The sequence below is a fragment of the Orcinus orca genome, chromosome 9 (assembly GCF_937001465.1).
Source record: "Orcinus orca chromosome 9, mOrcOrc1.1, whole genome shotgun sequence".
In the NCBI taxonomy this organism is placed as follows: domain Eukaryota; kingdom Metazoa; phylum Chordata; class Mammalia; order Artiodactyla; family Delphinidae; genus Orcinus; species Orcinus orca.
The window spans coordinates 41,084,863-41,097,341 of record NC_064567.1 but is presented as its reverse complement, the minus strand read 5'-3'; the positions used below and the strand labels follow the sequence as shown (position 1 = coordinate 41,097,341).

At 36.3% G+C, this 12,479-nt stretch overlaps 1 protein-coding gene across 10 annotated transcripts in view; it reads right to left on the bottom strand.

Annotated features, from left to right (window-relative positions):
• The window catches only part of MATCAP2 (microtubule associated tyrosine carboxypeptidase 2), a 95,386-nt gene that overhangs the window by 39,348 nt on the left and 43,559 nt on the right, over positions 1–12,479 (bottom strand). For 9 of the 10 annotated variants that reach the window (XR_004483352.2, XM_033428280.2, XM_049715222.1 and 6 more), the window contains 3 exons: positions 6,418–6,561; positions 5,610–5,742; positions 4,756–5,061 (listed from right to left, as the gene is read on the bottom strand). Coding sequence is in view for 9 of the 10 variants with exons in the window: in XM_033428280.2 (XP_033284171.1) it covers positions 4,756–5,061; positions 5,610–5,742; positions 6,418–6,561 (583 nt within the window). In the remaining variant the exon portion in view is untranslated. The remainder of the gene's footprint in view (positions 1–4,755; positions 5,062–5,609; positions 5,743–6,417; positions 6,562–12,479) is intronic. The other variant, XM_033428281.2, reaches the window with a different exon arrangement.

Sequence of the window (12,479 nt, the reverse complement as noted above, 5' to 3'; positions counted from 1 at the left end):
AGTGACCTGGAAGACAGAATGGTGGAATTCACTGCTGTGGAAGAGAATAAAGAAAAAAGAATGAAAAGAAATGAAGACAGCCTAAGAGACCTCTGGGACAACATTAAATGCAACAACATTCACATTATAGGGTCCCAGAAGGAGGAGAGAGAAAGGACCTGAGGAAATATTTGAAGAGATTATAGTCAAAAACTTCCTTAATATGGGAAAGGACATAGCTACCTAAACCCAGGAAGTGCAGACAGTCCCATACAGGATAAACCAAAGGAGAAACACACCGAGACACATAGTAATCAAATTGGAAAAAATTAAAGACAAACAAAAATTACTGAAAGCATCAAGGGAAAAAAGACAAATAACATACAAGGGAACTCCCATAAGGTTAACAGCTGATTTCTCAGCAGAAACTCTACAAACCAGAAGGGAGTGGCACGATATATTTAAAGTGATGAAAGGGAAGAACCTACAACCAAGGTTACTCTAACCGGCAAGGATCTCATTCAGATTTGATGGAGAAATCAAAAGCTTTACAGACAAGCAAAAGCTAAGAGAATTCAGCACCACCAAACCAGCTCTACAACAAATGCTAAAGGAACTTCTCTAAGTGGGAAACACAAAAGAAGTAAAGAACCTACAATAACAAACACAAAACAATTAAGAAAATGGTAATAGGAACATACATATCGATAATTACCTTAAATGTGAATCGATTAAATGCTCCAACCAAAAGACGCAAGCTCGCTGAATGGATACAAAAACAATTCCCATTTATATGCTGTCTCCAAGAGACCCACTTCATACCTAGGGACACATACAGGCTTAAAGTGAGGGGATGGAAAAAGATATTCCCTGCAAATGGAAATCAAAACAAAGCTGGAGTAGCAATACTCATACCAGATAAAATAGACTTTAAAATAAAGAATGTTACAAGAGACAAGGAAGGACACTATATAATGATCAAGGGATCAATCCAAGAAGAAGCTATAACAATTATAAACATATATGCACCCAACACAGGAGCACCTCAATACATAAGGCAACTGCTAACAGCTATAGAAGAGGAAATTGACAGTAACACAATAATAGGGGGGGACTTTAACACCTCACTTACACCAGTGGACAAATCATCCAAACAGAAAATTAATAAGGAAACACAAGCTTTAAATGACACAACAGACTAGATAGATTTAATTGATTTTTATAGGACATTCCATCCAAAAACAGCAGATTACACATTCTTCTCAAGTGCGCACAGAACATCGTCCAGGATAGATCACATCTTGGGTCACAAATCAAGCCTCAGTAAATTTAAGAAAACTGAAATCATATAAAGTATCTTTTCTGACCACAATGCTATGAGATTAGAAATCAGTTATAGGGAAAAAAACATAAACAACACAAAAACATGGAGGCTAAACAATACGTTACTAAATAACCAAGAGATTACTGAAGAAATCTAAGAGGAAATCAAAAAGTACCTAGAGACAAATGACAATGAAAACACGACGATCCAAAACCTATGGGATACAGCAAAAGCAGTTGTAAGAGGGAAGTTTATAGCAATACAAGCCTACCTCAAGAAACAAGAAAAGTCTCAAATAAACAATCTAACCTTACACCTAAAGGAACTGGAGAAAGAAGAACAAACAAAACCCAAAGTTAGTAGAAGGAAAGAAATCATAACGATCAGAGCAGAAATATATGAAATAGAAACAAAGAAAACAATAGCAAAGATCAATAAAACTAAAAGCTGCTTCTTTGAGAAGATAAACAAAATTGATAAACCATTAGTCAGGCTCATCAAGAAAAAAAGGAAGAGGACTCAAATCAATAGATTTAGAAGTGAAAAAGAAGAAGTAACAACTGACAGTGCAGAAATACAAAGGATCTTGAGAGATTACTACAAGCAACTCTATGCCAATAAAATGGACACCCTGGAAGAAATGGACAAATCCTTAGAAAAGCACAACCTTCCGAGACTGAACCAGGAAGAAACAGAAAATATAAACAGACCAGTCACAAGCACTGAAATTGAGACTGTGATTAAAAATCTTCCAACAAACAAAAACCCAGGACCAGATGCTTCACAGGCGAATTCTATCAAACATTTAGAAAAGAGCTAACACCCGTCCTTTTCAAACTCTTCCAAAATATAGCAGAGGAACACTCCCAAACTTATTCTATGAGGCTACCATCACCCTGATACCAAAACCAGACAAAGATGTCACAAAGAAAGAAAACTACAGACCAATATCACTGATGAACACAGATGCAAAAATCCTCAACAAAATACTAGCAAACAAAACCCAACAACACATTAAAAGGATCATACACCACGATCAAGTGGAATTTACGCCAGGGATGCAAGGATTCTTCAATATACGCAAAATCAATGTGATACACCATATTAACAAATTGAAGAATAAAAACCATATGATCATCTCAATAGATGCAGAAAAAGCTTTTGACAAAATTCAACATCCATTTATAAAAACTCTCCAGAAGGTGGGCAGAGAGGGAACCTACCTCAATCAAAATAAAGGCCATATATGACCAACCCACAGCCAACATCATTCTCAATGGTGAAAAACTGAAAGCATTTCCTCTAAGATCAGGAACAAGACAAGGATGTCCACTCTCACCACTAGTATTCAACGCAGTTTTGGAAGTCCTAGCCACGGCAATCAGAGAAGAAAAAGAAATAAAAGGAATACAAATTGGAAAAGAAGAAGTAAAGCTGTCACTGTTTGCAGATGACATGATACTATACATAGAGAATCCTAAAGATACCACCAGAAAACTACTAGAGCTAATCAATGAATCTGGTAAAGTTGCAGGATACAAAATTAATGCACAGAAATCTCTTGCATTCCTATACACTATGATGAAAAATCTGAAAGAGAAATTAAGAAAACACTCCTGTTTACCACCGCAACAAAAAGAATAAAATTCCTAGGAATAAACCTACCTAAGGAGACAAAAGACCCGTATGCAGAAAACTGTAAGACATTGATGAAAGAAACTAAAGATGATACAAACAGATGGAGAGATATATCATACTCTTGGATTGGAGAATCAACATTATGAAAATGACTATACTACCCAAAACAATCTACAGATTCAATTAAATCCCTATCAGACTACCAATGGCATTTTTCACAGAACTAGAACAAAAAATTTCACAATTTGTATGGAAACACAAAAGACCCCAAATAGCCAAAGCAATCTTGAGAAAGAAAAATGGAGCTGGAGGAATCAGGCTCCCAGACTTCAGACTATACTACAAAGCTACAGTAATCAAGACAGTGTGGTACTGGCACAAAAACAGAAATATAGATTAATAGAATAGCATAGAAAGCCCAGAGATAAACACACACACATATGGTCAACTAATCTATGACAAAGGAGGCAAGGATATACAATGGAGAAAAGACAGTCTCTTCAATAAGTGGTGTTGGGAAAACTGGACAGCTACATGTAAAAGAATGAAATCAGAACACTCTCTAACACCATACACAAAAATAAACTCATAATGGATTAGAGACCTAAATGTAAGACCGGACACTATAAAACTCTTAGAGGAAAACACAGGAAGAACTCTCTTTGACATAAATCACAGCAAGATCTTTTTTGAGCCACCTCCTAGGGTAATGGAAATCAAAACAAAAATAAACAAATTGGACCTAATGAAACTTCAAAGCAGTTGCACAGCAAAGGAAACCATAAGCAAGATAAAAAGACAACCCTCACAATGGGAGAAAATATTTGCAAATGAAGCAACTGACAAAGGATTAATCTCCAAAATTTACAAGCAGCTCATGCAGCTCAATATTAAGAAAACAAACAACCCAATCCAAAAATGGGCGGAAGACCTAAATAGACATTTCTCCAAAGAAGACATTCAGATGGCAAAGAAGCACATCAAAAGCTGCTCAAGATCACTAATTATTAGAGAAAATGCAAATCAAAACTACAATGAGGTATCACCTCACACCAGTTAGAATGGGCATCATCAGAAAATCTACAAACAACATATGCTGGAGAGGGTGTGGGGAAAAGGGAACCCTCTTGCACTGTTGGTGGGAATGTAAATTGATACAGCCACTATGGAGAACAGTATGGAAGTTCCTTAAAAAACTAAAAATAGAATTACCATATGACCCACCAATCACACTCCTGGGCATATACCCACAGAAAACTATAATTCAAAGACACTTGTACCCCAATGTTCATTGCAGCACTATTTACAATTCCCCGGTCATGGAAGCAACCTAAATGCCCATGAACAGACAAATGGATAAAGAAAATGTGGTACATATACAGAATGGAATATTACTCAGCCATAAAAAGGAATGAAATTGGGTCATTTGTAGAGACATGGATCAATCTAGAGACTGTCATACAGAGTGAAGTAAGAAAGAGAAAAACAAATATTGTATATTAATGCATATATGTGGAACTTAGAAAAATGGTAGAAACGAACCGGTCTGCAGGGCAGAAATTGAGAGACAGATGTAGAGAACAAACGTATGGACACCAAGGAGGGAAAGCGGCACAAGGGTGGTGGTGGTGGTGTGATGAATTGGGAGATTGGGATTGACACATATACATTAATATGTATAAAATGGATAACTAGTGAGAACCTGCTCTTTTAGGAAATAAAATTCTGCTGTTTTATAAAATAAAATTCAAAAATTCAAAAAAAAAAGACAATTACCCAATAAATCAGAAAATCTACTGTCAAGGGACACACACCTGGTTGAGAGGTATCAGTCCATCCCCTCTTGGCTCGTACACAATAATCCCATCTTGTATTGGGGTCCTTGACAAACTTTCCAATGTCTTTGAATAATGCACAAAAAGACATGTGGCTGGCTCGATAAACAGTGTAGTAGAGGAGGGCAGCCCTCCATAAAAAGGGGTCTTTTCTAAACAGGACACTGTGAATACTTGCCAGTCCTTCCTCTGTGGGATTGTTTGGCTTTAGGTCATGTTTTTTACGGCCAGTCCAACTGTTCCATGGCTGCTGAAGGTTGTTAATACCTCGAAAATAATGTGTGCCTATGGAGAAGAAAAGGCACATGAAAAGTAAGAAATGCCATTCTTATTTTAATTCTTCTCCCAAAAAAGATTCTACCAACAGTTCTAAAACGAAATTGATGTGTACCTACAAATCAAAAGAAAGTAGAAAATGATCTGACACTAATGCCCTTTGCTTTGAAGGAGTACACAGCCTTCAGAAGGATTACATGTCTCATTAGAAGAGGTATAACTTTTACCGCAATTTATTTTCTTTTTAAGAGTCGAATTATAGACTTGATATTTGAAAAGAATCTTAGAGATCACTTAATTCAATTCCCTCAGTTGAAGATGGGGGAACTGAAATCCAGAGGAGTTAAATGCTCTCCAAGCTTAATACAGCTATACGGTACCCTAAAAAATCTAATTTGAAATGAGACATTAATATCTTAGCTTTAGTTCAAGTGACACCTAACAATTTCATTACTTTTTGCCAAATATTACTAAGAAAAAATGCATTATAAACAAACAAGTCCTTGAAGTAATTTCTGCTACTACAACTGAATAAATGGAGAAGGGTTGCCCCCTACCTATTTCATGCCTCAGCATTCCTTCCAGCCAATGCTCACGTGCGGTGCAAACATTGATGGTCAGTGTTGGACATCCATTTACTACTGTCATGGAAGCTCGGGAAAGCAGGTCCTCAGTGAGGTGAACTACAATCTAAAGAGCAAGAGTTAAAATATATATATATAAAAGACAAAACGTAGAAGGCAGGGGGTGAAAGTTTTCACAGAAAACAATGGACCCATAAATTAACACCTTTTTCTTTTGTTTACACCATCTTGAATCTCCCCGAAACCAAGAAGATGAAATGCAGACCCTTGGAATTTTGAGCCTTTGGGAACTCAAGAACCTTTACTGGATTGAAAGAAAAGTAGGCAGCTGTGCAGAGGAAGACACAGAGAACTGAAATTGTGCCTCTGCAGTGCTCTCAAATATAGTCCCCTGGGCTGGAATAATGCAAAGGAAGGTACAGGAGCCAGAGTCCTGGTCACTGCTGGGCCAAAGCTTATTTTGAGAATGAACACTAGGAACTGGACATTAATAAGAGAAATCACTGTGCCAAATCTCTTCATTAATAATTTTCATAAGCCAATTCACGTAATCCTACAAGCTATACAAAAATGGTAGTAAGAAAAATGGAAAAACAGAAAAAAACTGAACATTAACAATTCAATGCAATAAAAACTTAGACTTATATTTAGTAAGAAATCTGGGTGACTTATTTAATGAGTAAAATAGTGTTGGGAAAACAAAACCTGCAGAAAAAACAAACACGTGGCAGTGACTGAGAGTTAAAATGCTCAAATTGTCATGCTTACTCATGATTCATACCTCACCCATGCAGCCTTCTTTCATCATGTATTTCCTAACATGACTCCAGATTCGAGTTTTAGATAGCAGGCTACCACCGGTGGCCTGTTCAAATTTTTCATAGCTTCCATACTTTTGTAAAGTCAGTTCCATAATATTGATGGACTGTAAAAGAAACAGAGATAATGAAAGTAAACAGCCTTCTATTACTTCGACATGAGTAATGACCTAGTTATATTCTTATTTATCATGACCTGTTCTGTGCTTACCGATTTCCAAATCAAATTGCAGCTACGGTTAACATATTTTTCTAATCCTAAACAGCTTTCACTCATTTTCATATATTTTTACAAACACCTGTGTACATACTTATTTCTTAACACGGGATGAAGGCTCAAGCACTACACAACTGTCAACATCTAACAGGCTGAGAAGCTAAGGCAGAGTTCTCAGTTTCTCTTGGCTTCTCTAAGACCATCTGGTGGTTTTTCAGGAGAACTCAGAAGGTATGTCTCCAGACTAATTACTAGAATATAATTACCATTTGGATAAAGAAAAAAATTCCCAATTTTTAAGCACACACAGAAGAATCAACCATTCTTTTGTGATGATCCTATAGAACCTGATGTTTTCCTGGGCTACTACTCCTTGGCAGAAACACATAATCTCAACATTACTAAAAACACTTTTATCTTTCATTCTTGGCAGGGTACTATCTAACTTTTCATTCTTCATAAATTTTCATATCAAAAGAATATGAAAGTTGAGATCTTTTTCTCTAAGCACAAATATACAAAAAGGAAGACTAAAAAAACTGGTAACAAATCACAGATCATCAGTATCTATGGGAAAGCCACAAAAAAATGAAAACATAAGGAAGGAAAATGCTATTCAAAGGTCTTTTGGGAGAAAGCTAGAAAATTCAAATGTATCTTATATGAATGGTGACAGAAGCTAGAAAATTCAGATACCTGATATTATATTAAGCCTATGCTTTCTATCTGTTGTCTGACTAGTAAAGAGATTAAAAGTACAAGCTCTAGAGTCAGACTACCTGAGCTGACATCCTGGCTCTGCCACCTTCTGGTTGTGTGACTCTGGGCAAGTCATTAAACTTGTTACCAAGCCTCCTCATTAGTAAATGGGGATAACAACAATAATGTCTACGGCATGGTTTTGTTGAGAAAATTTAGCCAAACTTTGTAAAGCACAGTGTCAGACATAAGTAGTCAATACATGTCAATTATTACATCATCATCATCAGTATGTTACCATTCTTTATAAATACCACTGTAGATGACATGCCCAACACAAAAACTACAGTAAAACTCATGTGCTACAAGTTATAAGTAAATATATATATCCCCACAGGAAAAATATATATTACTAATAAACTAGGAGTGAATCATAAAGTTATCATAAAAAGAAATGGCTTCAACAAGTTTGCCTGGCTTGCGTTCCCAAAGTTGCTATTAAAAGCCTTGATATTCAAAATGTAGTCGAAAAGCCAGCAGCATTGGCACTGGCATTGTCCTGGAAGCTGGCTTCAAATTTGGAATTTTGCCTGCCTCCAAGCTACATGCATACTGAATCAGAATCTGCATTTTAACAAGATTCCCCAGGTGATTCACCTGCACAGTAGAAAGCCAGAAGGATCTCAGAGAATGGGAACACGGCAAATACCCCAGAGGCTAATTTATTTATATGACAACTAGAATAATTAAAAGAACAAGTTAGCACATAATTAAAAGCCCATTTAGCAGATTAGCTAAGGTATTTGCATACAGCAGTCTAATGGTCACTAGTCATCAATATATCAGAGTTAGAAGAATCTGAGAAATTTTGCCTTAATTCCATAAGAGACAGAAGTGGTACCTTCTATACTGAACTTATAATTAGACCTAAAAAAAGTTAAAGAAATTTTTTATTATAACTTGTGCGTATAGGTTTTTAAAAGTATGTACTTAACTTAGGATAAAACTAGCTTTTCTAGCATATGGCTTACTCAGTAGGAAAATGTGGTTATCTGGTTACTATTTATTATAACAGTCTAGAGACTTTAAAAAAATTTAAATACAGGTGACCCTTGTTATCATCAATAAATGGTACTTAGTAGAAGGCTATTAAGTATTCACACTCATAATAAGTATTCGTTCATATTCATAACAGGGAACAAAGATTTGATTGAAAATTTACCCTGAAAAAGTACCCTATAAGATTAAAAAAAATTACCTTGGCAGTTTAACAACACTGAGGCAACCTTTATACCTATCAACTAATTATTAAATAATCAAAGAATGAATAAAAATAGTGTGAGTTTTTTGTGGAGGGGATGTAATTTTTCTGTCAAAATGATATGCAATAGCACATCATTTTCCATTGCGTGACTTACATGGCACCATCATGGCAGCAATCCTTCATGAGAGCTACATGGATGTTCCCAAAAGCTTATCTTAATATGTCATGTACAGTCATTCTTCACTGAAGTGCCCATCCTGTTGTCATCTCTAGATATTTTTCTTTATTAGTTTTTCAACTGGTCCAACCTAGACAAATTTGTCAGTGACCACACAGATCTCCAGTATCCTTCACTGACTTCCCAATCCATCTGCATTAAATAGACCCCAGCACAGAGAGAGAGACAGTGGTTGGATAGGTGAATAAATTCAAGTTTTAAGAGAGAAGTCAGGAATGTTCAGTGGTTATTTCATCAGTGAACATGTTTGTGTTACAACAATTTCTGCTTCCTTATGCAACCTCTTGCAGGCCACAAAAATTTTTACAAGTATGATCTCAATTTTGGGGAAAAAAAGGCAATAAGCAATTTTGAAAAGGCACAAGGAAGCCTGGAAGGATATACCCAAAGGCTACATGATATCATGTTCATGTTTGAGAAGGGATAATGTGTTGCACTGATGTTTAATTATTTGCACTATACAGAAGTTTTCAAAATGGTTTACAATATGCAAAGGAAAAAGTCAGTTTTTCCAGCTTCACTGAGGTATGATTGACAAATAAAAATTGTATATATTTAGGTTCTACAATCAGGTGTTTAAGGTGTACAATGCAATGACTTAATATGTGTAAACACTATGAAATGATTACTGCAATCAAGTTAATTTACAAATCCATCACCTCATATAGTTACATTTTTTTAATGTGGTGGGAACATCTAAGATCATAGCAAATTTCAAGTATACAATATACTATTATTACCTATAATCATCACGCTATATATTAGATACCCAGAACTTATTCAGTTTATAACTGAAAGTTGGTACCCTTTGACCCACATCTCCTTACAAGTTTTTGTCTGTTTTTTTTACAGGAAAAAAGAGTCCACCCTCTCCCCCTAGAGCTCAGAGAATCAATATCTGTATCACTTTAAGAATCAAGCTTTCACACACCTCCGCATGGTTAACACTTTTAAGAGGCAATAAATTTTACGTCAGATCGCTCTTCTCCATTAATATCATCATTTAAGTTAATCAGAAAACTACATCTCCCAATATTACTTGGTGGGAGATTCAAACAAGCAGCAGCTGGATAATTTTTTTTTTTTTTGCGGTACGCGGGCCTCTCACTGCTGTGGCCTCTCCCGTTGCGGAGCGCAGGCTCAACGGCCATGGCTCACAGGCCCAGCTGCTCCGCGGCATGTGGGATCCTCCCTGACCAGGGCACGAACCCGTGTCCCCTGCATCGGCAGGCGGACTCTCAACCACTGCGCCACCAGGGAAGCCCGCAGCTTGATAATTTTACTCTAATCATCACTTTTTTTTTTTTTTTGGCTGTGCCTTTCAGCTTGTGGGATCCTAGTTCCCTGACCAGGGCTTGAAGCCGGGCCCTTGGCAGTGAAAGCCCAGAGGCCCAACAACTGACCTCCAGGGAATTCCCCAATCATCACTTTCGATTTGCCATCCAGCATATCCCTTTCTTATCTTCAAATAAACCTTAACCAATTTAACTTCCAAAAACGTTCAAGTATTAAAAGAAAAAAAAATTCCATTTCAAGTTAACCCAATTTAAAACATAAATCACATATCCAGTTAAAGCTCTTTCCCCTCCCCTAGGCAGAGCCTGGCCTGAGGCCTAAAGAACCTTCACTGGGAAAAGAAGGCATAATCAGTGATTTGATTCCTTCTCATCTCTCCCCTATTTTCACAGCCTCTCTTTTCCTTCAGTATATTGACAGCTGGGAGGAAGGAACGAACAATTCCCATATAACTGGTTCAGCTGTGGTCCTCCTCCTTTGACTCTAATGCTGGGGCAGGCCTATTATAGCAGGTGCCTCCACTGCACAGGTTACTGACTAGCCTCCTTCCCACAGAATCTATGCAAGAAGCTCCCCTGGAGTGGACAACTACCAAAACTATTTCTATGAAATTTAAAAGCACAAGAGGAATAACCTAAAGATTTAACTTAATCTAATTACTGTATACCCATTGCATGAAATGAAATATATGCAGTCAGTTAAAATAACGCTGACAAAAAAGAAACGCTGACAGCTTTTAACAGCATGAAAAAATATAGACATGTAAACAAAAGTATGCTAACTCAACCATCAACATTAGGCATGGAACAAGGAAAACACACTAAAATGTATTTTCCTTTTTTTTTTTCTTGAAGTATCATTGATTTACAATGTTGTGTCAGTTTCTGGTATACAGCAAAGTGATTCAGTTACACATACATATCTATTTTTTTTCAGATTCTTTTCCCTTATATGTTATTACAAAATATTAGGTATAGTTCCCTGTGCTATACAGTATGTCCTTGTTAGTTATCTATTTTATACACAGCAGGGAAAACGCACTAAAATGTTAAAAGTCGTGACCTAGAGGTGGTGGAATTATAATAATTATTCTCTTCTCCATACTCTTCTAAGTTTCTGCACTAAACACATATTTCTTTTACAACTGGAAAATATAAAACTGTCTAAGTACCCTCTACTTTGGAATCTCCAGGCCTTTCTTTTCACTACCTAGTTACCTTCTCCCACTTGCCAGTTAGTCATTGATATCCCTTCTCCAGAGTATTTGTATTTAAAAAGGAAACACATGAAAATACTTAAAAATTCAAAAAATATCTTCTATGGTAGATTTTTAGGCAGAGCAGATTGCTGGTAGACAGAACTGAATTCCTGAGGTCTACTCGAGCAAGCAGCCACTTCCCTCATCCATGTGGAAATCTAGCCCCAATTTATCCATCAACATCAAATATATTCTCTGCTTCCTTCTATATCTAAGAATAACAAATATAAACAGTAAGCGATGCAACATAACAGTTTCGCTAATCAGTTTTAAAACTCCTGGAACCAGAACATCTTAATATATACCTATCCTACTGTCCAGGTCTTGGATCCCTAGTCTGCATGAATCTGACTTTGCACTTTTCCATTTTCCTAATTATCCAACTCCTCCATCACTATGTTAGAAAATCGTATAATATAATCTACTTTTGAGTTCCATAAGAACAGTTATCAGGTGGGATAATGTTTCTTGCTGAAAATGGATTGAAACAGGCTACCAAACATACTTTTACCTTTTTAAAAACATTGGACCAAAAAGATTACATATTTTTGCTAAATTATGAATCAATATATTATCTCTGCTCACCAATCATTCCTAAATCCTTCCTTTTTATGAGAATATTTTAAAGCTTTGTATATCTTACAGGCATCAAAACAAATTGATTTTCAGAGAACTCAAACCTGAAGCACAGAGGAAATAAATGCAAAATGAGCAGTTGTTCAGTGTGAATGAAATGGTCTTATCTCTCTCCAGATCTCGATGTCATACATAATGCTACACAAAACAGAAATCAGCATTCTTCACAATGTTACTGCCAGCTCATGACTTTGAAGCATTCTTATTTTCTTCTATTAAAACAAGAGTAATCAAATTATTTTCAATAAATGGTGCTGGGACAACTGGATACAAATAAAAGAAGTTGGACCCCTACCACATATCATATACAAAAAATTAACTGAAAATGGATCAAAGACCTAAATGTAAGAGCTAAAGCTACAGAACTCGTAGAAGAAAGCAGAGGCATACATTTTCATGACCTTGGATTAGGCAGTG